Source organism: Palaemon carinicauda, chromosome 7 (genome assembly GCF_036898095.1).
Source record: "Palaemon carinicauda isolate YSFRI2023 chromosome 7, ASM3689809v2, whole genome shotgun sequence".
Taxonomy (NCBI): Eukaryota; Metazoa; Arthropoda; class Malacostraca; order Decapoda; family Palaemonidae; genus Palaemon; species Palaemon carinicauda.
In genome coordinates, this window is record NC_090731.1 from 159464534 (window position 1) to 159491850 (window position 27317).

Below are 27317 nucleotides of genomic sequence, written 5' to 3' on the forward strand. Positions count from 1 at the left end.
GACGAAGCAACTCTGACTTTGTTTACATGTGACTGGTTGAAGTATCTGTCTGAGGAGTGTTACAGTGGTGTAGGAAAAATGTGATTGCCAAACAGTGTTAATTTATCTTATGTGATTCGTAGTGTAGGTTAAATGTGGATACTCCATCAAAGTTCCCTGTATTGTTATTTAGACTTAAAACTGATCCTGGCACTGTGTAACGAAGTTTAGGCCTTGTCCTCAAGTTTTGGCCCATCGTAATCAGGGTAAGAACCTAATCCCAATTGAGTTATTAGAGTGTGGTCTAATTGGTAATTACTTATGTTGAAGAGTTACCTTGAAATTTTGAAAGATTTTTTATTATGTATTAGTTGTGCACAAATAATGGCTAGGCTATTAAAAGATTTGTTTGGTGGACAATAGATTGATTGGTATTATTGTAGTGTATTACAGGGCAATGTAACCTAGAAAAAAAATGTCAATAAGATAATTTTCAAGGTCGTTTTGGTAAAATTATAGAACAACACGGGAGAACATTTATAATAGGGAAAACCGCTTTTATTACTGTAAGTAGGGCTTCATTGTAGTGCAGGGCAATGTAACCCAGGAAATCAACTACTTTTTCTTATAGGAAAAATTACGTTCCCTTCGAAAATAACACTCGTTCCCGTCGCAAATGAATAGTTTCAGAAATATATATACATCTATATCCTCCGATAATGGGGGACCCCAAGTGGGAACTCGGGGTTTTGGGTGGGGAAAACATACTGGGGAATCGATATATAATTGTAAAACAATCCTTTTCTTCTCTATACATTACAGTACCTTCTTGTATGTATATTAACCGTAGGAAAATACTAAACAGTATAAGTGGATATACTTTGGAGGAGCCGTTTCAAAGGTTATTTCATGAAATAATACAGTAACCAGTGCTGCCAACGCCTGATGCAGATCAAATGTTAGCATTCCATGCTAACATTAGCACCCATTTGTACGTACGTTCGTTCGCACCAGTTTTCGGTCTGCGCAAATATCACTCCCCTGCGCAGAAGTTTTCCCTCCCCCAATTACTCTTTTTATTATCGTATTATTTTCTCATTTTATATTCCCATTGAATATTATTTATCATTCATTCCATTTTAACTTCCTATATTGGGTTTATTTGTTTGGTTATTCCCTTTTCTCTTCCCGGTTTCACATAAATACTTGCTCTGGACTAGTTTCCCTATCCAGTTCATTCACAGTATAATCATCTCATTTTGTATTCCCATTCAATATTATTTATCATTCATTCCATTTTACCTTCCTATATTTTTTTTATTTCTTTGGTTATTTCCTTTTCACTCCTCTGTGTCCCATAAATCCTTCCTCTGGACTAGTTTCCGTATTTAGTTCATTCATGTTTACCCGCTAGTGTTCTTTGTTTTTCCCTTAACCAATCACCAACCTAGGCCTATTCAGATATCTCCCTACCCCCCCCCACACTTCCTTTATCTCTTTGAGCGGTCTGTTCATATCCTTTCCTCCAATGCCTTTTCCGTTGTAACCTTTGACCTGGTGAGACGTTCGACATTCCAAGTGCGGTTTCTTTTTTCGTATTTTGCGATGGAGGAAGTTATAGAAACTTGTAGCGGCTGCAGTATTCCGTACCTAAAAGCAGTGGCTAAATTTCATGGTGATTTTTTTGATTCTTCAGGTAATGTTGAGCATTTCCTTAAATCACACAACGTTATTCCTCAGCGTTTAAAGTGCCCCAAGTGCCGTTCTGTTTTATCTTATAGGAAAGACATTCACGTGTTTTATTGCAATTCTGAATCCATCATACCTAAAACTAAGAAGAAACGTCGTTGTGGTTATACCGTTACTGCCTATAAAGGTACATTTTTGGGCAAATGTCGTCTACCCCCATGGAAGATATTATTTGCCAACCACTTTTTGCATAATCATTCGGACCATGAGACCCTCATGGATGGTATCGACATATCTTCGAAAACTAGTGTCGATTGGAGAAGTTTCTATTCCGAGGTTACCGAATACTTCTTTGATAATCAAGAGGCGATTGGTGGTGATGGAATAACAGTGGAAATAGACGAATCTCATTTTTGTACAGTAATGCTAAATACAACCGTGGTAGACCGTTAAGTGCCATATGATTCTTTGGGGGTATTGAACGTGTATCCAAGAAATTTTTCATTATCCCTTTAATTCCCCCCCTTTCTACTAAAAGAGATGCTGCTACTCTAATTCCCCTCATCCAGAAGTATATCAAACCTAGTAGTGTTATTATCAGTGATAAGTGGCCTGCATACAACTCACTTTCGGAAATTGGTTACGAACATAAGTCTATTAATCATTCGGAACATTTCGTTGACCCCCTAGACCCAACCATCCATACTCAAAATATAGAACGTCTCTGGAGAGAAGCAAGGTCTATAGATATAAGAGGTCTTCTCAGGCCACCTTAGTGCGCAGGTAGCCGGATGGTGGGAGTCGGGTCGGTCAGAGCGATGACGTCACTCAGACTTAACCGTGGCTGAGTAAGCTGTGGAACTTCCATAAGAAAATACAGGAACCATGCTTTCTGCTTTGTATTTTTCAATCTTTTCGAAGATTTATATTTTATTCTTATAGGATAATAAAATTAAGATTACAAATACATAACTTTATTACACTCAAACAACCAAACAAATATTTGATGATGTAAATAACTGAAATTTGACGAGCAACAGACAGTTTAAATTCATAAAATAATGATATATACACAATATATATTTCAGTTATGTTCTATATCACGTTGCGAGCTTTTTCATTTTATTCTGCGCTTTTCTTGATGAACTATTATTCCTATTTAAAACACGAATTCTAAAAAATGTACATCTAGCAAAAAATTTTATCACTTCGTATGGAAATGGGATATCATTGCTTTTAAAACACTCGCTAATTAAATCAGTCAATTTATCTGTCGCTCCTTTTCCAGGTTTTAGATATTTTACCCCATGATGACAAAGAAACATTTTTTTCCATTGTTTTTAAATGCACCAAAAATTCTTCGTTTGGTTGCATTAGTTTTCCATCTCTTGCACTTATGGCACTAATCCATGTGCCATCTCCCTTCGTCGCTGCAGTTCCAAGGAATTCATATTCAGGAAACTTACGAGCTATATAACCACCTACGTATTGTAAGCCTCCAATTTCCATCGCTTTCCCTAATGCTTCTTTTTCAGTGTCAAATTCTACATATTCATCATTTTGCTTCCTATCACGAGGTACTCGATAATTGAAAAAATCGAACCAGGTATCTACAAGATATATAAACTGAGTTGTGGTTTCCCAATGCTTATCTTCAAGCAGACCGAAGTACTGAAGGCATTTATATGATGTTTCAGATAGTAGTTGCACCGCTAGTTTAACATTCATGCGTTGCATACCAATAACATTGATGTGCTTTTCAGAGAGTTTATGTGCTGTCCGTAGATCTCTTTTGTTTTTCATAATTAACTCCCTGACTGAACCACAAAGAGCAAACTTATCTCCCCACAATACAAATCCAAGATCAAGAAAATTATTCCTAATGAGTTTTATTAGGTGCAGTGCATCGGCAAACACATGTATTTCTCTGTTATCATCTACCAGGTTAACAAATGCAGAATTGTCTATATCAATGCCTAAGGAATTACACAAACTGATATTTGTTGATCCTAAGTCACTAACCATGGCTACTACAGGAAACCCAGCTTTCTCAACCCGAATAATCAATTTAAAAAGGAGATCTTTTTTCATGTTAGTGTCGAAATTATAATAAATAATTTGTTTCCAGGAAGTCGTAAGTCCTCTGATCATTGCGCATTGTACTTTGGATTTAGGATCATACAAAGTGTTCGCGCCTTTATCGTAACTCCAAATTTGTGCAACACTACACTCGTCAAATGAAATTACACACAGACGCTCGTGTTCCAGCAATGACTCCGATTTTATTTTTAATAAGTGGATTACCGATTCCAAAATGCCAGGTTCTACAGCTATCTTACTTGACCAGCGATATAAAGTTGATAAAGAAGGAAAAGGTAATTTCCACTCTTCTCTTAAAAACTTATACGCTTTTGGACTCAAACTGCGTAACATAAAGGCTTTGCTGATATCATCCTCTTCCCAAGTACTGTATTAATATTACTTCCAGTGACAAGACACGCTACTTGTTTGGGTGAAAAGTATTTCTTTGAATTAGCTTTTACTACAGCAGTTGCTGATGCATACATCTCATTAAACTTAACGTACACCGCTGTTTTCTCTTTTTCCCAGTTTTCCTTTTCTTTTTCCCACTTGACCTTATTATCCAACCATTTAGCTTTTTCCTTTTCCCATTTAGCCCTTTCAGTAGCAAAACAGCTTTCTTTAACTTCCCACTGCTCTTTTTCACATTTCCACTTTACCTCATATTCTTCCCGCATCCGTTTGATATCATCTCTCCTCCAGTTGCTCAATTACACGTTGCAAATCTTCAATCGTGGGCACCGATTTGACTTTTTGTACAAAAATTTTCCCTGTTTCGTCGTTCTCTTGACTAAGGATTTCATCTACAAGTCCTTTTTTTTTTTTTTTTTTTTTTTTCTCCGGCTCTTACCATCCTGGACGTATCTGATTAAAATTAATATTGAATTATTAAAAAAAATGGACTTGCATAGAGAACAATGCGATTAGAATTTTCTGACATTATTGAATATGTAAAAATCTGAACTAAAATTTATGAATGGTACTTTTTCACAGCGAAATGGAATAAAAAAAAAATTTTTAACTTTATACGAGGAAAACAACTGATTCCGTGATTTCCAGATTACTGATGAATAATAAATAGGATATACAATAATTATAATCTATGTAAGTTGATTACAGCGTCATTTATATCTTAATGTTTAACCAACAATACACGATACTGGTTTCTTAGCTTGTGATGCATGTGAATGTCCAGTTATAGGTAAATGCATCGTCGGTACAGATCCTTTCTTTATTCTGATGAGAGATCGAGGCACTGGTTGATTCAGCAATTCATACATCAAATTCCTTTCAAATGCACCAGCTTCAAAATGTTTACTACATATCTGAGCATTTTCCCCATTAATAAGATCATCTCGTTTTCACAGCTGAATCCACGTTTTCCTTGTAATGATGTCCTTAGGGAATTTATGAAAAGTGAGATCCTTACTTTTTCCTCTATATGAGAAGCATCCGAAAACTGCACAATTACTGGGCATTTTGTTATATATAAAACAGCTTTAATCAGCAAGGCGGAAGTGTACACCACGTTTGCTTGTAAACAACTGCCCGGTCAAGGGGTGATCGACCTTTGGTATGCTTGGGTGGAAATAGACTATAGACCTTGGCCGCACCCATAGGTCCTGCCTACGTCACAGTCTGTACCTGCGCAGAAGAGTCATATTTTTGGTCGGGGTTGAGAAGACCACCTTAATCTATAGACCTTGGAGAGAAGTGAAGGAGTGGGTACAAAGACCTGGAATGAAGACTGAATATTTCAAGCAATATTTTTCCAGGTTCTTTTTTACCCACTACTATCCAGAACATACGTTACTCCACCACTTCTTCATTACTGCCAGTCGCCTCTACCCTCCTTTACAACAACAGACAATGGACCCCCCCGACCCACAAGACCCCGATGACCCCTATCCATCCACATCCCAGTCATAGAAGTTAATCCGTCAGTCTCTTCCTCCCGTGACCCACAAGTTTCGACGTTTTCTTCATAAAAGTAAGTCATTCTTCAATAGTCATTATACGTGTTTTGTGACTGGGGTACTTCTAGGCAAGGTTAGGTGAGTTTGTTAGGTTCTGTGGCCTTTTGGTACTTTTTATTTATTGTGTAATAGTTATATGGAAAAATTATTTGATATACGTATGGAAATATTTAGCATTTCTACCTCTAGTAATGACATCGTGTCGTTGGTAACTCTGTGTACCATTCGTCAACGTTGGTAGTACTGTCAATCATTGGTAACGTTGCTAATGTTACCGTTCTCAGTACATCCGTAAGAGAAGTGACAACGTTGTACAAGTTATGTTTAAATATTTTAACACATCATATATTATATATGTCAGCAGTGTTAATATTTATATGGTACATTTGTATTGTATTACAGTGTGTGATTTTCGCACAGAAAATATATGATTTCCTATAGTAAATAACGTGATTTAACAGGTTTTCACCTTCATTTCATCCGTAATAACATCAACCAATTCGTCAACTTAAAGTTAGTCGGGTTGGTTGATCTGTTTGTTTCCGGTTGAAATGAAGGTCAAATTCGGTTAAATCACGTTATTTACTACAGGAAATCATATATTTTCTGTGCGAAATTTCACCCTGTAATACAATACAAAATTACCGTAAATAGTGTGCTTTCAATGAATTTGATCTTTCCACTGCAAATAAGCTGTTCTACCGTTATGGACCCCCCTTCCCAATGGACACAGGTGGGATCCTGTGACTTTGGGTATCTGACAACGGACTAGATGTGATTATTTGACACTTGAGATTTGTAAATGTTCACAGAACCTAATAAAACTACCTAACCTAACCTAACCTAGTAGTTCCCAGGTCATAGACCTAGTCGGGGTGCAAACCTCCCCCCGGATCCCGCCTTCCCAGGTCACAAACCTTCCTAGGTCAGAGACCTAGCCAGGGGGCAAGCTCCCATAACCCCTTTCCCAGGTCACAAACTAAAAGTGAATCGCAAATAAATCCTTACATTATGATTAAGTAAATCATAGATAAATCTTTACCAGAATCGCACTTGGGACACTAACCTTTGAGGGATAACACAATGAGCTTTTAAAACCTTATTCCCCACACTAGGACTACTGTGACACTCGCTGTGAAACTTGGCCATAGCATCGAAATAGCCATGATTGCAGCCATTACACTTTATTACCTTGGGTTTCATAGCACGCAACCAATACGTAATACAGTTACAAAGAAACTGAGAAGTTATCTTAAGAGAACGGGGTGTGTCGCAGAACTGTTTACGTCACACCCTAGTGTACATACATGCCCAAATATGGTTAACTTTATTTTGTAGTAGGGGAAGGAAGGAGGAGGAGCTAGTTGCAAATGAGCATACAAGAGTAATTCCATTGCTAGAAAGAAAGTGGACGGATAGCTTGTGCGCAGGAAGTATAAAGTTGTTATCCTGCAACAATCTATGCATAAACGCACAAATGGGAGCAGATATGTCTGACTTGTAAAACTTAAACAAAGGAGTGAAATAGATATTTCAGGGAAAGAGAATACCATGTTTTGTGCAATTTTTTGTGGATTTATTAAGAGTTCCAGAGAATAATGCATAGAGAAGAAAAAGTTAGTTCTACCATTATTGATTCACCATTAAATTTTCTCCACCCAAAACCCCCAGTTCCCACTGTGTGGCCCCCCTTATAGTAGGGTATATTAGGTTATATCTTGACTATTTATTTGCGACGAAAATAAGTTTTTCAAAGAAATTGCAAGTTTTTTTATTTATAAACCATTTCCTTTATTAATAAAGTTTTGCCGTGTAGTTCAATTATAATTCCGTCATTTTAATTGCTTTAGGGGCTACAGGTTTTCAACTGTTTATATATTTTGATTATATGCTGACAAAATTGATATAGAACGAAATAGATCGTGGCGGAAAAAAAATATGGTAAAATTATAGAATGGTGCAATAAATGGTTTGTAGAAAATAAGACTGGTTTGTTATGTATTTTTTGGTGTTTTGAATGTTTTGATGATAATTCTGGCAGAAATCCATAGTTATTGGGTTTTGGTGGGTCGACTACCTTAACTGGGAAAGCTATGGCTTTGCGCGAGATATCGTCCTCAATTATGTTTGAAACGCCTAATTGGTATTTGTTCCGTAACCGAAATACAAACCACGCTATTTACATTGGGTTTACCTTTTAGCGCAGCTGAAATGGCGAGCCATTAGAATTTAACGAGGGTGTATTACCCCCGCGCTAGTTAGCGGGGGGGGGGGGGGTAGGGGAGTGGTAGCTAGCTACCCCTCCCCCCCTCACACACAGGTGAATGCTCAATTTCACTTTTGGCTCGGACTGGGACAGACGTCTCTGTCTTGGTCCTCGCTTAGCAGCCATTGTTTGTTTTGTCTTTACTTAATCACTTACTTTTCTTTTACTCAATATATATGTAAACATGTTTTCATGTTTGTATATATATTTGAGTATAGAAATCAGTAAGTTTCCTTTTCAGAGTGTGTGTGTAGTGTACGATATCTCCGTGGAGTCCTCGGCAGTTAGGCCACCACGGCGTAATTTTATGGGTTGCGATCGAGTTTGACTTCGGTCTTTCTCTCTCTCTCTCTCTCTTGAGGTCGTTCACCCTTTTACTACGTTTTACTACGCCCCTTGTAGCTTCCTTCCCGTGTGGGGGGGTTGCTACGCCGTACGTTTTGTTTCAATTAGTTTATGAATCTAATTGTAGTTGTTAATTTTTCAGCTTGTAGAACGATTCCTTTCGGGGTTTTCGTTCTTTCTTTAGTGTTCATTCATTTTTAAATTACATAATTACATAGTTTCATAATTATAATTGTTATAATTCTGTTTTGGTTACAGCCCTCCTTCCGTGAGTGTAAGTAGTTGTGAGGGCACGTGCCTGTTGTGTAAATCTTGTTTCTTTTCCCTCGGGATTCCTCTTCGGAGCCTTCCCGGGGGAATGAATGTGTACTAATGAATTTTGTTTTATTTTTTTACAGTTACCGATCTAGTTCGTTTCTGTAATATGGCAATGGTGTGAGCTGTCTTGTTGAGGCCTGGGGATTCGGCTGTTGCTGCCTCCCCTTTAGATTTTCGTCAGGGGCGTGTCTCCTTCTACTGGAAGTACTCCTCTGACGATTGACAGCTCTCCAGTTCATTTTAGAACTCTCGGGAGGCTTGCCTCCTTGGGTGGGTAACTTTCCTTCCGAGGGAAGTTTTTCCTGTCCAGGCTTGAGTTTTTCCCCTTTTGGGGGGTTCTTCTCTTGCCTTTTTTTCGTGCGACTATGCTCTTGGTGCTGAGCGGTCACACCTGCAGTTTCGCTCAAGGGGCTGGGCAACTGCAGGAGCCCCTCTTCGGAGGATTGCTCCTTTTGGTCACTGGCTGACCAGTCTCTTCTACGAAGTGTTTCTCTTTCGTTCGCGAGAGAGTACACTCATAGAGACTCCTCTTCGGAGGATTCTTCTGCTGCTGTTGCTGTTGGCCTCCTTCGCCGTAAGGCTCACCGTCCACCTCGTCGTAAGGGCCTCTCGTCTCCCTATAAGGGTGCTAAGAGGCGCCTTTTTGAATCTCCGTTTGCAGCCTACAACTCCTCCTCCTTGATCTTCCGCCCTGGTGCAGATGGACAGCAGTCTGACCTCGTCTTCCGACGGGCAACGGTCTTCCCGACGGGCAACGGTCTTCCCGACGGGCAACGGTCTTCCCGACGGGCAACGGTCTTCCCGACGGGCAACGGTCTTCCCGACGGGCAACGGTCTTCCCGACGGGCAACGGTCTTCCCGACGGGCAACGGTCTTCCCGACGGGCAACGGTCTTCCCGACGGACAACGGTCTTCCCGACGGACAACGGTCTTCCGATAGGACATCTGTCTCCCGACGGTCAACGATCCCTTCGGGGCAAGGGTGGCCTCCCACGGGGGTTATTCCCTTGCGTGTCAGGGTTCCCCTGCGCGCCCTTCTGCTGTGTTCTCTCCTGCTCCTGCTCAGTGTTAGCGCACAGTCGCTCTCCTGCTCATCAGCGCTTCCTGATCGCTAGCGCGCTCCTGTTCGCCAGCGCTCTCCTGTTAGGTCAGCGCTCTCATGATGATCATCTCTGCTGTTCCTGTTGGTTCCTGTTACGCGCCCTGTGTGCCCACGTTCGCCCTCGCGATGTAGAACTTCGGTTCAGGTCTGGGTCAAGGACTCTTCTTCTATGCGCAGGCTTCCACGCGTTGCCTTCTGCTCGTCAGCGATCATCAGCTCGCCAGCGACCTTAGACGCGTCAACGTTCACCTGCTCGCCAGCGATCTCCTACGCGTCAACGATCGCCATCGATCTGCCACGCGTGTCAGTTCCCCTGACCACAATCAGTAGCGATCTAGCGCTCGCCTGCTGTGGACCACGATCTCCGGTAGCTGAGTCTTGCCGTAGATCTTCCTCCTGCTCGCCAGCGCTCACCTTTTCTCCTGTCCTTCTGTGCGCCAGCTTTCTTCATTTGCCAGCGCACATCTGCGCGCCCTTCTTTGCCACGCACCAATGGGCGCCAACGGTTTTCTGACCGTCTAAGATCGCCTGATTAACAGCTGGCTTCAGCGCTCACATTCCTGATGCACCTGCGCGCCTTCTGTTAGCGCGATGCGCGCTAACCATCACTAGTCTCTCTCGCGTTGGCAATCGCCTATGCACCCGCGCGATTCTTCATCTGCACCAACGCTCAGTCGCTTGCCGACTCGCCATCACTTGCCGACGCGCCATCGCTTGCCGACGCGCCATCGCTTGCCAACGCTCCGTCACTCTCCTGCGGGCTATCGCCTCGCCATAACGCGCCATCGCTCGTCGACGCGCCATCGCTCGTCGACGCGCCATCGCTCGTCGACGCGCCATCGCTCGTCGACGCGCCATCGCTCGTCGACGCGCCATCGCTCGCCGACGCGCCATCGCTCGCCGACGCGCCATCGCTCGTCGACGCGCCATCGCTCGTCGACGCGCCATCGCTCGCCGACGCGCCATCGGTCTCCAGACCGCCTGTGCTCACTCGCTCGCCCACGTGCCTGCGGGGCCACACGCCCACGTTCCTGCGCGACCGCGCACATGCTCTCCAATGTTAGCCCGCGCGCGAACCGGCGGTGGTCCGTCGGCCGGACCGGCGGTGGTCCGTCGGCCGGACCGGCGGTGGTCCGTCGGCCGGACCGGCGGTGGTCCGTCGGCCGGACCGGCGGTGGTCCGTCGGCCGGACCGGCGGTGGTCCGTCGGCCGGACCGGCGGTGGTCCGTCGGCCGGACCGGCGGTGGTCCGTCGGCCGGACCGGCGGTGGTCCGTCGGCCGGACCGGCGGTGGTCCGTCGGCCGGACCGGCGGTGGTCCGTCGGCCGGACCGGCGGTGGTCCGTCGGCCGGACCGGCGGTGGTCCGTCGGCCGGACCGGCGGTGGTCCGTCGGCCGGACCGGCGGTGGTCCGTCGGCCGGACCGGCGGTGGTCCGTCGGCCGGACCGGCGGTGGTCCGTCGGCCGGACCGGCGGTGGTCCGTCGGCCGGACCGGCGGTGGTCCGTCGGCCGGACCGGCGGTGGTCCGTCGGCCGGACCGGCGGTGGTCCGTCGGCCGGACCGGCGGTGGTCCGTCGGCCGGACCGGCGGTGGTCCGTCGGCCGGACCGGCGGTGGTCCGTCGGCCGGACCGGCGGTGGTCCGTCGGCCGGACCGGCGGTGGTCCGTCGGCCGGACCGGCGGTGGTCCGTCGGCCGGACCGGCGGTGGTCCGTCGGCCGGACCGGCGGTGGTCCGTCGGCCGGACCGGCGGTGGTCCGTCGGCCGGACCGGCGGTGGTCCGTCGGCCGGACCGGCGGTGGTCCGTCGGCCGGACCGGCGGTGGTCCGTCGGCCGGACCGGCGGTGGTCCGTCGGCCGGACACGGCCGGACCGGCGGTGGTCCGTCGGCCGGACCGGCGGTGGTCCGTCGGCCGGACCGGCGGTGGTCCGTCGGCCGGACCGGCGGTGGTCCGTCGGCCGGACCGGCGGTGGTCCGTCGGCCGGACCGGCGGTGGTCCGTCGGCCGGACCGGCGGTGGTCCGTCGGCCGGACCGGCGGTGGTCCGTCGGCCGGACCGGCGGTGGTCCGTCGGCCGGACCGGCGGTGGTCCGTCGGCCGGACCGGCGGTGGTCCGTCGGCCGGACCGGCGGTGGTCCGTCGGCCGGACCGGCGGTGGTCCGTCGGCCGGACCGGCGGTGGTCCGTCGGCCGGACCGGCGGTGGTCCGTCGGCCGGACCGGCGGTGGTCCGTCGCCCGGACCGGCGGTGGTCCGTCGCCCGGACCGGCGGTGGTCCGTCGCCCGGACCGGCGGTGGTCCGTCGCCCGGACCGGCGGTGGTCCGTCGCCCGGACCGGCGGTGGTCCGTCGCCCGGACCGGCGGTGGTCCGTCGCCCGGACCGGCGGTGGTCCGTCGCCCGAACATCGGCTTAATTCTTGCAGTATCCATTGCTCGCCTGTGGGTTATCGCTCGCCCTTCCTACCATGCTCGCCCTCCTTCTGCATTCCTTCGCTCACCTTCGTTTGCGTTCCTGCGTGACCGCGGTTGGGCGCTTCCACGTTCGCCCACGCGCAAATCATTGATTTACCATCGCGCGAGCTCCAGGGCGATTGCGACCACGATTCCCATTGGGGTTTTCGCAGCATGGCCAGCCTGGCGAGTTCTTCTGGAGCGTATTTCCAGAACACGGCCTCACCCCGTAAACGCAGAGCACGGCACATGCAAGAACAAGAAGAATCTTCCGGGAGGTCTGAGCAACACTCCTCTTTCCAGAACCTGGGTTAGCCCTTCCCCGTCATTCCCTGGAAGGATTTTTGGCGGGGGGCTTTCCGTTCGAGATTTCTCCATCGGCCAAGGGGTGATTGCTTAACCCTTCCTCTTCTCCATCTTGTGAAAGGGGGTTACCAGGTCCTTTCCCTCCTCGGTTACAGCCCGAGGTTTGGTTCAAGGAAGCTACAGGAAGGTCATGGGTACTCTCCTCCTCTCGGGCGCAGGCACCTTGGCGTTTCGTCGTTAAGTATCTAACTTGCGGGCAAGCTCGATGTTGGACCATCTGGACGCGCTGACCGAGGGCTTCCTTTCGGGTGTCTCATCCTTGGATGTCGACAACCTCAGACACCCTTCCATCCTTGAGAAGAGTTTGTTTGTGCCCAAGGACAGAGACATAGACAGCGGCTATGCGGAGGAAGTCGACTTCTGTTTTCTCTCCTCCAAGGCGCTTTCTTCCAGACTCTGCAGGGCTCCAGCGCCTTTTTCTTTCAACCACGTCGGCCTAAGTTATCGGCTACGACAACTGAGACAAGGTGTCCAATTGCAGTTTCCTCCTGTCAGGAACAGATGGCACGGGAGGCTCCCCCGGGGTGGGGAATAGTCCTAGAGGGAGCGGCAGAGTTCAAGAACTCTATGATTGGCACCCCCCCCCTTGCAGGTTTCACGCTGGGAGGATGCCTAAGGTTACTCATCCGGATGACAGTTTCCCGATGCCCATTCCCGCACGATCTCTGTGATCAGCCAAGGATATCGCGCCTGCCGTCTCTGTCAGCGAATTCATTGTCTCTGAACCTCTATGCCATAGGGTCGGCAAGAGTTTGCCTGTTTGGGCAGAATGATCCATACCTTAGGAGAAGGTCCTCCATAGGATCATCGACGGCTTCACCCCCGGCTTCTTCAGTCGATCCTTTCTTGTAAGGAAATATCTGAGATGGGAGTTCCGTAGTCGACCTCTCGGCCCTGATCAAGTTTGTCGAACAAACTTCGTCCAGCGTGGAACAGCAGAATCGATCAGACTGGTAACGAGGCGACAGGACTCCTTAAACCCTGGATCGGAAGGACGGGTACTTTCAGTTTCCATTCCATCCATCTTCCAGGAAGCTCGTGGAATTCAGCCTGGACTGCAGGTATTCCTGCTTATGATGCAGTGTGGCGATCCCGCCGTGGCATCGCAGGTTTTTTTTCCCCAGAGAACTCTCCCTGCTTTCCTCATGGCTGCTCAGGTGCAGGCTTCCGCCTCCTCTGCTTTTTGGAGGTCTGGTCAACTCCGGTAGGTTCGGGTTCGACCTTCTTCAGCGCCGGGACAAGCCTCTGGATGCTTACCATGAGTGGGGGTTCATGGTATTTTGCTAGGAGCCTTCTCTTCTTCTGCCTCAACATCTGGAGTATCTGGCCATGATATTGAGTCAACGGCCTTACCACGTTGGAAACCCCTCTTCTCGTCTGTCCAGCGAGGTTGAGCAACGTCAGTTCTGGTCGGTACTTGGATGGGTGACCACCTGGGGACGCCAGATATTGTTGCCACCTCCTCCGAGCCTTCCCTTCAGTTGACTGTGGCAAGGCTGAGGAGAGTCGCAGTACCTGTTCTCAGTCAAGCAGAGCTTTCAGCCCTAGCTTGGAACGTTTCCTAGTTCTCCTTTCCTCATTGACCCGTCTATAGTTCCGAACGGTTGCCTCAGGATAAGTTCCATGTGGGGCGGTCCAAGTTCCGGTGGTTTCAGGCAACGATTAACCGGACTTTCTGGCCCCTATGGGACCAGCGGAACTATTAGACCTGCAATGGGTGTTGACCTATGGAACCTCTTGATGGGAATGGATATTCTCGTCCTTTCCCCACATTCTTGATGCTGTTCTCGGACTCGTCAAAGAAAAGAGGGTGGGGGGGGGGCATGTTCCGGTCCAGGCCTATGGTCAGGACCTGAAGGATACCTCTCCATCATTCAGGCAGGCTTAGGGGCCGTAGTCTGGCCCCTCTACGGATCCTACAGCTCCTGCCGAGTCGCTCCGAGCGCGTCGACTTCATGATTCTGCCGTGTTCTAACCAGCAGGGGACGCATTTTCACACCTTCACATCTTGTAGTAGAGATACCAAGATGATTGAGATACTCTCAATACCACCATCGGCTCTCTCATTCCAGGCAGAGGAATGTTCTCTCCGACTATCCGAGCAGAGCCTCGTAGAGAGAGTATACCTAGGGGTCTTTGGCCTTGAGTAACCAGCAAGTCCTGGTCTGGGGGACCTGATCGTGACAGCTTGGAACCTCAAGCTTCTGCTGTTCTTCCCCCCAGTCTCAGACCCTGAGACTCTGGCAAGATGCATTTCGGTGATGGTGGGACAACTTCGACGCCTGCGTCTTCCCTCCTTTTTGTCTGTGGAGAATGGGTCTCAACAAAACCAGGTTGTCTGTCAACCTTTCAATGGGAGAGCTCCACTGGGACTATGCGCAGAACGGTTTCTGGACCCTCTGCTTCCCCTGACGGAACTCCCGGGAGAGCTTCTCCCACGGCACAGACTACTCAAACAACCACACTGCAACATCTTTCACGAGTCGGGGCGTCGCTTCGGCTTCATGCCTGGATACACTAGGCCGCCTCCTCAAGAAGAGACAACCCGCTACAGTCGCGGGACGGAGGTCGCGTCATCTGCGATAGTCATCCGCTGGGGTCTTCCAGGCGAAGTGAAGAGTCTTCGGTGGTTGGTGCCGTGGGAGATATACAGTGAACCCTCGTTTATCGCGGTAGATAGGTTCCAGACCCGACCGCGATAGGTGAAAATCCGCCAAGTAGTGACACCATATTTACCTATTTATTTAACATGTATATTCAGACTTTTAAAACCTTCCCTTGTACGTAGTACTGTTAACAAACTACCCTTTAATGTACAGAACACTTAATGCATGTACTACAGTACCATAAACTAAAACAGGCACAAATATTAAAGGCGATTTTATATCATGCGTTTCCTAAACACGCCAAAAAGCACGATTAAAAAATGGCAGCCAATGTTTTGTTTACGTTTATCTCTGATCATAATGAAGAAACAAACGCATTTACACATCTATGTGTAGGTTAGTTTTTGCATCGATTATATTGATTATTCAGTACATTATGTTGATTTTGTTATTACCAATGTTTTACTTATTTTTTCTTAGGACTTCCAAATGAAATGTTTTTCTTTATGACGCCGCCTGAAACAACGGCGTCATAAAGTACGCTCAGTAAACAAACGAAGGCATTTAACGCGCATGATGAAAGTGATAAATAATGATATTACAGTAAAAGCTTTTAGAAAATGTTATTACAAATATTATTTACCGTATCTATATAAAATCATACATACGTAACAAAGCAGGAAAACAATTTGAGAGAGAGAGAGAGAGAGAGAGAGGAGAGAGAGAGAGAGAGAGAGAGAGAGAGAGAGAGAGAGAGAGAGAGAGAGTTGTTTTACGTACGTAAATGTAAATTTTAAACAGAAAAAAATAGCCCCATTTCATATAAAATAGGTTATTAACAAATATTTTACTTTATCATATTACAGTAGTCCGTATAATACTGTAAAGTTCAGTACAGTATGTTGTTGTTATAGTCGTGGCGATGAAATTCTCACGAAAGAAAAACTCGGCATTCATTACAACAGCTGATTCATTTCTCTCTCTCTCTCTCTCTCTCTCTCTCTCTCTCTCTCTCTCTCTCTCTCTCTCTCTCTCTCTTTTCGTGTTATACAATACTTACATATAGATGAAGAAACTAAAATTACTTTTCTTAGTGTCAATTAAATATGAAACGAAAAAATTATGCCGAGTTTACATCCATTTCAATCGTTGCTAAAAATACGGCATCCGATTTCATCAGCAAACCACTATTTTTTTGGGAAACATCATTTTATTCTAGAAAATTGCTACTCTTTAAATAGTTAATTGCACATTAAGAAAGCGTGTACTTTTGTTTTTAAATTTCGGGTGTTTTAAAAATCGAGTATTGTTGATTTCTTTTTGTTTTACTTTTGGCTGTGATTAGATCAGCTGACGTCTAGCTGCCGCTCATGAGAGTGTAGGAATACACTAACAAAGTATTGTTTATACCATTTCTTAACTTATTCAAACCGTCTACAGTATACAGTTGTTATTACATAAGCACCAATGTGTTATAACCTATAAAATGTTTTTGTTTATTACATATAAAACAACACACACACACACTCTCTCTCTCTCTCTCTCTCTCTCTCTCTCTCTCTCTCTCTCTCTCTCTCTCTCTCTCTCTCTCTCTCTCTCTCTCTCTCTCTCTGGGCTACTTTTCACTACCTCCCATTCCTTACCTCTCTCTATCTCTCTAACAAATGATATCTTTGTTGCTCCTCAAAGTTTCATTTATATTGAAAATCAATCATGATTCAATTTTCCTTACTTTCTCCAATCTCGCACCATCGGTCACATCGCGGTATTTTCGAAATTTCCGGAAAAGCCGCGATATATGTATATACATGCGTTATGAAAAAAATCCGCGAAGTGGTGAATCCGCGATGGTCGAACCGTGAAGTAGCGAGGGCTCACTGTACCTCTTCCCTTGGGGCCTCTTCTCCAGCAATAACGATCTTATTGCCTTTCGGCGGGAGGAAACTCCTTTCCGCTCTTGGCAATGAAGCCTGTCGCTTAGCCTTTCCCTGACCTTCAGGCTTAAAGGAATAACTTTTTCCTTCCCGCAGGATCTTTCCTCGCTCATGCGAAGCTACGAACGTCCCTGCCCTAGTCGGAGTGAGACCTCCAACTTGGAGCATGGCTCGGACTTTTTAGTCCCTTAAGAGATCTTCTCAAGACCCTTTACGACAGGCCTCTGATTGTATTCCGTCTTGGGTCTCCTGCTCACTCTGGCCGCGGCCAGTGTGTAAGCAATCTTCTTGATCTCGTACGACTCCGCCCTTTCTAAGGAAGGGGGGAGGGCAACATTCAGGTTCGCTCCTGAGTTGTTGGCTAGACTCAGAATCTTGGGGTCCCGGCCCTTCGGTCCAATTCCTTCAAGATTTTGAGTCTCCATTCTGTATCTGATGTCCCAAAACCTTCTCCTTCTTGCCAGTAAAGGAATCGAGGGGTTAGCTTTGGGAACAGCTGCAGCCAATTTGGGAGCACAAGGAGGACACGGGGGAGAGTCACCAGTATACCTCTTCAGCTCGGACTCGAGGAAATTCATCTCGACCTGTCTCCAGACCCTCCCCCGTCACGTCGCCCTACAGCACGATGTTGGATACATCGCAACGTCCCTCGCCTTCGAGTAATACTACTCTGTGACGCAGGTGCTACAAGCTGGAGTCTGGAAGCGTCTAATGACCTTCGCAGCCCGCTTCCTGCAGGGCACGACCCACAGGAGTTTCGATACGTTTTCTATCGCTCTGTGGTGGCTACACAACAGCTGGTCTAACCTCAGGCTACTTTTTGGACAGGTAGCAGAAGGTTGAGGGCATTGTTATCAGGTTTTAGTCTGCATGAACGAAAGAAGTATGTCTGGCCCTTACTTCTTTCTTCATCATCCCCTCTACGGGGAAGCAGCATCCTGGTCTCTGCATAGCTGACCTCGAACCTCTGCAGGTAAACCATGCTTCCTTGTGTTCCGAGTATTGAGTCAATACTGTCACGTCTCCCATACCCTGACGAGGTGGTATTGGGAACGTCCTAACCCAGAGTTCCTTCTGGAACTCCAGGTCAACTGCCTAGGACGGGTCACACTTCCTTCACACACAAGCTTATGTAGGCCACACGGTTCCTTGCGGAGCAAGGAACTTGTGAGGTGCAGGGACTCCTTTTCTCGAGTGCGACTCGCTCGGATTCTGAGTCCCCGGGTAAAGCCAAAGCCAGTATGGCTGGGGACTTTCCACCCTACCTAAGGGGTAAGTCACCCAATGTAAATAGCGTGGTTTGTATTTCGGTTACGGAACAAATGACAAATTCGAAGATAATTTGTATTTTTCCTAACCATACAAACCTTAGCTATTTACACATATTTGCCCGCCAGCCCTGTCTCCCAAGACAAGTCCTACCTCTAAGTGAAAGTGAGCATTCACCTGTGTGTAAGGGGGGGGGGGGGAGGGGTAGCTAGCTACCACTCCCCTACCCCCCCGCTAACTAGCGGGGGGGGGGGGTAATACACCCTCGTTAAATTCTAATGGCTCGCCATTTCAGCTGCGCTAAAAGGTAAACCCAATGTAAATAGCTAAGGTTTGTATGGTTAGGAAAAATACAAATTATCTTCGAATTTGTCATTTAAATTAATTTTTTAAAACTTTGTTTCCTTCAGTCATCGTCATAAAGTAATAAAAAAAAGTTACCTTAATCAAAAGAGGGGAACAGTAATGAAGCACTGTCAGAACGCTGGACTCGAGCTTTTGTTTACCAGGACTTCCAGACGCATAGGAAATGGGAGTTTCCATCTCATTTTCTATGGAGTCTTTCATAGCGGTGTTCATTGTATTGCAAGTACCTCCCTACTTAATTGAGCTAATAATTATTGATTTTTGCTCTGCCATATGCCTGCTTCGCTGCCCACTAAACATTATCTCATAGCTTTTGTGTTCTGGTAAGTGGACCATGTTTTGCTACGCGTTATCCCCGTGGGCTTGTATTTTGGCGTTAATTATCAATTACAGCATACAAACTTAAAGGGGTGAATATATACCTAACAAAGGGGTGAGTTGTAGTTTCGCACTCCAGCATCTGTTCGAGCATGGACTGGGTTCCATTTCAAATTATCAGAATAGATATATCAAACGCATTTCTACTCTAGCCTTCTATTATTAACATGATCAATAAAATAAGTGCCAGATTATATGGCATGTTTATCCCAATATTGAAAATAAATAGCAAAGAGGTATAAATTCTAAAACTTTGGTTCCTTTACTCTGTTCGAACAAGTAACTTATGGGAGAAGCACCACCTAATAGTGTTTGTTCCGTAACAGAAATACAAACCACGCTATTTACATAGGGTTTACTTTCGGCGTAGCTGAAATGACGAGCCATTAGAATTTTAACGAGGGTGTATTACCCCCGCGCTAGTTAACAAGGGGGTAGGGGAGTGGTAGCTAGCTACCCCTCCCCCGTTCACACACCGGTGAACTGCTTCTCTTCACTTTTGGCTTGGACGATGAACAGACGTCTCTGTCCCGTCCTCGCATGGCAGCCATTAATGTTTTGTCTTATTTAATTACTTACTTTTCTTATACTTGATATATATGTAAACATTCTTATTTTTATGTATATATTTGAGTATAGAAATACAGTAAGTTTCTTTTTCAGTGTTTGTGCTGTGTGTGTGTGTGTAGAAGTCCACTCAATTGTACGGCAACTTCTCCGTTTGGTCCCAGGCCACCATGGTGTCATTTCATGGGTGGCGATCTCTCCCTTGGTCCTTCGGTTTCCCTTCGGCGGGCGCCGTGGTGAATCGTCATCGCTGGACTTTATTTATTAATCTGTTTCTCCGCTGTTCCTCCTTTCCTACGGGGAACTTGGTCTATCAGCGTAGGGAACATGGGAGTTTAGTTTGACTACGGTCTCTCTCTCTCTCTCTTTGAGGTTGTTCACCCTTTTATTTCCACTACGTATTACGGTAGCTTCCTTCCCGTTGCGGGATGTTGCTACTCCGTTTATTTTGTCTCTATTTTTAATTAAATCTAATTGTATTTGTTAACTTTTCAGCTTCTGTGTACAACGCTTCCCTTTGGGGTTCATTCGTTCTTACTATTAGTGAACATTCTTAGATGAATTACATAATTATAATTGTTATAATTCTGTTTTGTTACAGTTCTCCGCCTTCCCCCCCTTCCCGTGAGTGTCAGTGGGGGAGGAGGGCGCATTCCTGGTGCGTAATTCTTATGTTCTTTTCTCGCAGGGGTTCCTCTTCGGAGTTCCCCCGGGGTAATTAATGTTAACTAATTGTTTTATTTTCAGTTAACTATCTAGTTTTTCGTTTGCCTAATGTGCCAACGAAGCAGAGCTGTCCTGTTGGGGCCTGGGGAGTCTGCTGTTGCCGCCTCCTCTACGACTTCGTCATGGGCGTGTTCCTTCTCCTAGAAGTTCTCCCGTGACAACTGTCAGCTCCTTAGTTCATTTAGAACGCTCAGGAGGTTCGCCTCCATGGGTGGGTAACTTCCCTTCCGAGGGAGGTTCCCTTCCCAGGTATGAGTTTTTTCTCCTTCAGGGGGGGCATCTTCTCTTACCTTAATTATTTCTGGTCCTCGGGTGGTTATGCTCTTGGTGCTGAGCGACCGCTTTTGTAACCATGCTCAAGGGGCTGAGCGGTTGCAAGGCCGGACCATGGAGTTCGTGCGATTATGCTCTTGGTGCTGAGCGGTCGCACTTGCAGCTACGCTCAAGGGGCTGAGCTGCTGCAGGAGCTCCTCTTCGGAGGGTTGCTCTTTATGGTCAGCTTGCTGATCCAACGGCCCTTAGGGGCGCCTTCATCAGTCCTTCCTGTCTCTTCTACGAAGTGTTCACCTCTCTCGTTCGCGAGAGAGGACACTCATAGAGACTCCTCTTCGGAGGACTCCCTTGCTGTTGTTGCTGAAGGCTCAGCTCCCCCCTCCGAACATCTTCGAGGAGGCAGCTGAGCCCAACGGTCTCTCCTGCGAGTGTCTCTCCCCCTCGGGGGAGTTCACTAACAGAGACTCCTCTTCGGAGGACTGATGATGGTGCTCCTGTCCGTGGTTGTCTTCATCTTCAGCCGCAGAGGATTCTCTTCGACGAGAACAGACAGTTGCAGCTGCTTCGCTAGACCTGACGGCAGTTCGTTTGCGATCTCCGACACCTGCCAGATCTTCTTGTCTTCCTTCTCCGTTCCTGGACGCAGAAGCGCAGTGCGGTCCCTTCGGGGCAAAGGGCTTATCTCACAATGTAAGTCCCTTTGGTGCCAGGTTTTTTTTACCTGTGCAACCTCGTTCTCCTGCGCGCTCGAGTGCAGTAGTTCACAAATGCTCTCCTGCTGTGGACCAGACTTCTGCTGAATCAACTCCTGATCGCCAACTCTTTTGAGACCTTCTGTGCGGCTACGCGCCATGTGCACCTACGGTCTCCTGAACGCCCACGATCGCCTGCTCGCCGGCTCACATCTGATCGCCCTCGTGCCCACGATCTCCGGATCTGGGCGCAAGCAGGGAGATTATTTCTTCACTGAACACCACGTTCTCCTGCTCGCCAGCGCGAATCTGCGCCCCCCTTTCCTGATGTGCGTAATACGCGCTAACATTCGCCCACGCGCCCACGATCTTCACATCTGGGTGCAGGCAGAGAGTTTATTCCTTCATCTCCTCGCCGACGATCTCTCTGGTTCTGCACCCTTGTTGATATCGACTGGCCGCGCATATCTTCTGGCCACGCAACTACACTCCTACGATCTCCTGGTTCCTGCCTTGTCGTGCGCAGTTCAAGAAGTTCCTACGCTAGCGCACAGGCGCTCACAGGTTCTTCTGGACTCGCAGCGCCCTTCTGAAGTTTCGCGCCAAGCGCGCCCATACGCGGTTCCAGTTCCAGCGCGCCAGCACGCTTCCACTTCACATCGCGCCACCCAGGAGACACCTAAGCTAGCGCACAGGCGCTCGCAGGCACCCCTGGGTTCTCCTTACGCGCCAGCGATCTTCTACGCGCGCCCGCGCGATTCATCGCCTGAGTGCAAGCGTTTTTAACGCGCCAACGCTTCAATCGTCGTAGGTTTCCTACGTGCCCACGTGTTAACTCTCCTGTACGCGATCGGTCGCTACGCGCCATCGCTTGCCAACGCGCCATCGCTTGCCAACGCGCCATCGCTTGCCAACGCGCCATCGCTTGCCAATCCGCCTTCGCCCGCCTACGACCCATCGCCCGCCTACGTCCCATCGCCCGCTTACGACCCATCGCCCGCCTACGACCCATCGCCCGCTTACGACCCATCGCCCGCTTACGACCCATCGCCCGCTTACGACCCATCGCCCGCTTACGACCCATCGCCCGCTTACGACCCATCGCCCGCTTACGACCCATCGCCCGCTTACGACCCATCGCCCGCTTACGACCCATCGCTCGCCAAGACGCGCCATCGCTCGCCAAGACGCGCCATCGCTCGCCAAGACGCGCAATCGCTCGCAAGCGTTTTCAACGCGGCAACGCTTCAATCGTCGTAGGTTTCCTACGCGCCCACGCGTCAACTCTCCTGTACGCGATCGGTCGTTACGCGCCATCGCTTGCCAACGCGCCATCGCCCGCCTACGACCCATCGCCCGCCTACGACCCATCGCCCGCTTACGACCCATCGCCCGCCTACGACCCATCGCCCGCCGAGACGAGCCATCGCCCGCCGAGACGAGCCATCGCCCGCCGAGACGAGCCATCGCCCGCCGAGACGCCCCATCGCCCGCCGAGACGCGCCATCGCCCGCCGAGACGCGCCATCGCCCGCCGAGACGCGCCATCGCCCGCCGAGACGCGCCATCGCCCGCCGAGACGCGCCATCGCCCGCCGAGACGCGCCATCGCCCGCCGAGACGCGCCATCGCCCGCCGAGACGCGCCATCACCCGCCGAGACGCGCCTTCGCTCGCTTACGCGCCATCGGTCTCCCGGCCGCCTGCGCTCGTCCTTACGACCGCGCGCCCACACCTATGCTCACCCGTGTTCGCCCGCGCGCGAACCAACGGTTTTGCATCGCGCAAGCGCCAGCGTGATTCCCACCTAAACATGCCATCGCTCGCCGAAACCCGCCATCGCTCGCCGAAACCCGCCATCGCTCGCCGAAACCCGCCATCGCTCGCCAAAGCGCGCCATCGCTCGCCAAAGCGCGCCATCGCTCGCCAAAACTCGCCATCGCTCGCCAAAACGAGCCATCGGTCTCCCGACCTCCAGCTCTCGCCCTTAAAACCGTGCTCGCCCTTACAACCGTGCTCGCCCTTACAACCGTGCTCGCCCTTACAACCGTGCTCGCCCTTACAACCGTGCTCGCCCTTACAACCGTGCTCGCCCTCATAACCGTGCTCGCCCTCACCTGGGCGCCCACGCACACTTTTGCCTGCGCGCCCTTGCACCCACGCGGGGGCGCACCCACGTTCACCCATGCGCGAACCAGCGATTAGCCATCGCGCGAGCGCCGGGGTGATTTCAACCGCGATTCCCGTAGGGTTTTCGCAACACGGGCAACCTGGCGAGTCTTCTGGAGCGCGTACTTCCAGATCACGATCTTCATCCTGTAAGCGCAGAGCATGGCACGTGCAAGAGCAGGAAGAATCTTCAGAGAGGTCTGGGCAACATTCTTCTCCTTCTTTTCAGGCAGGCCCCATGATCTCTACTCCTCAGGATCGTTCGATTCCCTTCCTCCCAGCAGGAGTCGCTGGGTTAGTCGTTCTGAATCAGGCCTATGGTCAGAACCAGAAGGGTACCTCCACATCAATCTGCTAGGAATGAAGGCCGTATTCTGGCCCTTCAACACTTCCAACAGACCCTGGCGAGTCACTCCGTGAACGACATCTCCACTGTAGTGCCTTTTGTTTCAACAAGCAGGGAGGTACCTTTTCATAACAACTTTCTCATCTTGCAGTAGAGATACTGAGATGAACCGAAGTCCACTCAAAACCCTATTGGCTCGCTTCATTCCCGACAAAGGAATGTGCTCTCCGACAGTCTGAGTAGGGCCTCACAGATAGAGAGTACCGAGTGGTCTTCGGCCTCCCCCTGGTAGCCAACAAGTCCTGACCTTGTGGACCTGTTTGCGACAGCCTTGAATTTCAAGCTGCCTCTGTACTACTCCCAGTCCCAGACCCCAAGGCACTCTGGCAAGATGCCTTCCTACATGGTGGGACAACATCGACGTCTACGCCTTCCCACCGTTCTGTCTGTTGAGAAGGGGGCTCAACAAGACTAAACTATCGGTCAACCTGTCGATGACTCTGATAGCTCCGCTGCGGCATCATGCAGAGCGGTTCCTGGAACTTCTGCATATCCTGATGGAACTCCTGAGAGAGCTTCCCCCACGACACGAGCTACTCAACCACACTGCAACATCTACCACAAGCCGTAGCATCGCTTTGGCTTCACGCCTGGAGACCATCCAGCATCTCCTCACAGAGAGAGGCGTTCCGCCACAAGTTGCGAAGCGGGTGTCTCGACACCTGCAAAAGTCATCCGCAGGGGTCTACCTGGCGAAGTGGAGAGTCTTTTGTGGTTGGTGTTGTGGGAGAGGTACCTCTCCCCTTGATGCCACTATTCCAGCAATAGCGGAGTAATTGTATATCGGCGGGAGGAAATGCGCCTTTTGCTCTCGGCGGTGGAAGCCTTTCGCTCAGCGTTAAGCCTGGCCTTCAGGCTGAAAGGAATAGACATTACCTCCTCGCTGGATCTTTCTTTGCTCATATGAAACTACGAATTTAACCGCCCCCAGTCGGAAGTGAGACCTCCTCCGTGGAACATGGTTTGGGCTCTTAGGGCTCTTAAGAGATCTCCTTGCGAACCATTACGCCAGGCTTCTGATCGTCACCTGTCTTGGAAGACGGTGCTCCCGCTCGCTCTGGCCTCGGCCATGCGTGTCAGCGAACTTCATGGTCTCTCGTACGACGTCGCCCATTCAAGAGGATAGGTGGAGGTAACGTTCAGGTTCGTCCTTGAGTTGGTTACTAGACTCAAAATCTTGGAGTCCGGGACCTTCGGTTCGACTCCTTCAGGATTTTGAGTCTCCGTTCTGTAACAGATGACCCAGACCTTCTCCTACTATGCCCAGTAAGGAGTCGGAGGGGTTATCCTAAAGAACAGCTGCAGTTCATCCTCATGTGCAAGCCCTGTTTGGGAGCACAGGGAGGACGGAGAGGAGGGTCATCAAGAATGCCTTTTCAGCCTGGATTCAAAGGGTCATCCATCACGCCCTGAATCCAGACCCTCCTCCGTCACGTCGCCTTAGCACACGATGTCAGAGGCATCGCAACGTCCCTGGCCTTCAAGAGGAACTACTCTGTGACGCAGGTGCTACGAGCTGGAGTCTGGAAGCATCTAACGACCTTCACAGCCCACTACCTGCAGGACGTGATCCACAGGAGCCTCGATACGTTTACTATCAGCCCTGTGGTGGCTACACAACAGCTGGTCTAACCTCAGGCTCCTTAATGGACAGGTAGCAGAAGGTTGAGGGCATTGTTATCTGGTTTTAGACTGCATGAATGAAAGAAGTATGTCTGGCCCTTACTTCTTTCTTCATCCTCCCCTCTCTTGGGGAAAGCGGCATCCTGGGTTCTCTGCATAGCTGACCTCAACCTCTGCAGGTAAACCATGCTTCCTTGTGTTCCTAGTATTAAGTTAACTGTCGCGTCCCCCATACCCTGACGAGGTGGTATTGGGAACGTCCTAGCCTAGAATTCCAGTTAAAAGGACTTCAGGTTGACTTCCTAGGACAAGTCACAATTCTTCCCTCCACACACAAGCTTATGTAGGCCGCACGTTTCTTGCGAGGTGCAGGGACTCTGTTTCTCGAGTGCTGCTCACTTGGATTCTGAGTCCCCGGGTAAGCCAAAGCCAGTAAGGCTAGGGACTTTCCACCCTACCTAAGGGTAAGTCACCCTATGTAAATAGCGTGGTTTGTATTTCGGTTACGGAACAAATGATATTCGGAGATAATTTGTATTTTTCCTAACCATACAAACCTTAGCTATTTACACATATTTGCCCGCCAGCCCTGTCCCCCAAGGCAAGTCCTACCTCTAAGTGAAGTGAAGCAGTTCACCGGTGTGTGAGGGGGGGAGGGGTAGCTAGCTACCACTCCCCTACCCTCTTGCTAACTAGCGCGGGGGTAATACACCCTCGTTAAAATTCTAATGGCTCGTCATTTCAGCTACGCCGAAAGTAAACCCTATGTAAATAGCTAAGGTTTGTATGGTTAGGAAAAATACAAATTATCTCCGAATTTGTCATTTTTCTGAGCTACCGGGTGGAAGGAGGTGCCTATGATATGTGCGATGACCAAAGGAGCAAAACTGGTATATTTTATTAATGTCTGTAACTTTGTTAATAGAGGTTTCCGCCAGTAGTACATGGTATTCAAAGTAGTGTATTTGCAAAGATCTATTCAATTATGCAAGTTTCGATGTCATAACCAATGTTGCACGCACCATTTTATAATTGAACAAATTCGGAAAAAAAAATAATTGACGATGGCTAACCTCTTGATATCAAATCCTGCATAAATGCATAGCAATTACAGTTAGGTAAATATATGCTTTTAATTTATAGCCAAATAAATTAACCATATATTTTTCCTACTCGCTGTCTTGTGTTTTATCCTGTTTGAGTTCTCTGGTAAAATTGTAGAACAGTGCAATGATTCACTGGTAGAAAATAAGATATTTTTTTAAAATGTATTTTTGGTGTATTGAACGTTTTTAAGGATTTCTGGAGAAAATCTATAGTTTTTGAGTTATGGTGGGTCAACTACCCTAAAAGATAAGCTATGGCTTTGTGCTAGATATCGTCGTCTATCACGTTCGAAACACTGGTCTAATTGTATATTTAGATTAACTTTAAGATTTGTTGTCAACTCCAGTCATCATAAAGTTATCGTAATAAAAGAAAAGTTACTGTGATCAAAACAGAGTACTGTACTACTCAAATACTGTAGTAATGAAACATGGTCAAAACATTGGAGCTTTTGCTTTTTGCCAGGACTTCCGAACACATAGAAAACGTGAATTTTCCATCCCATTTCTATGAATTTGTTCATAGCATTGTTCATCACATTTTAAATACAGTATGTCCTTACTTAATTAATCGTATTCACCTGTATGATGGCAATGCTGAATTAACACTAATTATGTATTGGTTTTTGTTTTGCCG

General features: G+C 48.2%; 2 protein-coding genes across 2 annotated transcripts in view; one reads left to right on the forward strand and one right to left on the reverse strand.

The window, feature by feature from the left end:
* Window positions 1–6: 6 nt before the first annotated feature.
* Window positions 7–27317, forward strand: part of LOC137644624 (serine-rich adhesin for platelets-like) — a 739321-nt gene continuing 712010 nt past the window's right edge. The window contains exon 1 of the mRNA XM_068377577.1: window positions 7–245. The gene's annotated coding sequence lies outside the window, so the exon portion shown is untranslated. The remainder of the gene's footprint in view (window positions 246–27317) is intronic.
* LOC137644618 (basic salivary proline-rich protein 3-like) lies at window positions 10745–12181 on the reverse strand. Its single transcript, XM_068377571.1, has one exon. The coding sequence runs from the start codon at window positions 12179–12181 to the stop codon at window positions 10745–10747; it is 1437 nt and encodes a 478-aa protein (XP_068233672.1).

Bases quoted from the DNA above. Each gene is read 5' to 3' on its own strand.
- LOC137644618 (XM_068377571.1), bottom strand. From the start codon at position 12,181: ATGGATACTGCAAGAATTAAGCCGATGTTCGGGCGACGGACCACCGCC.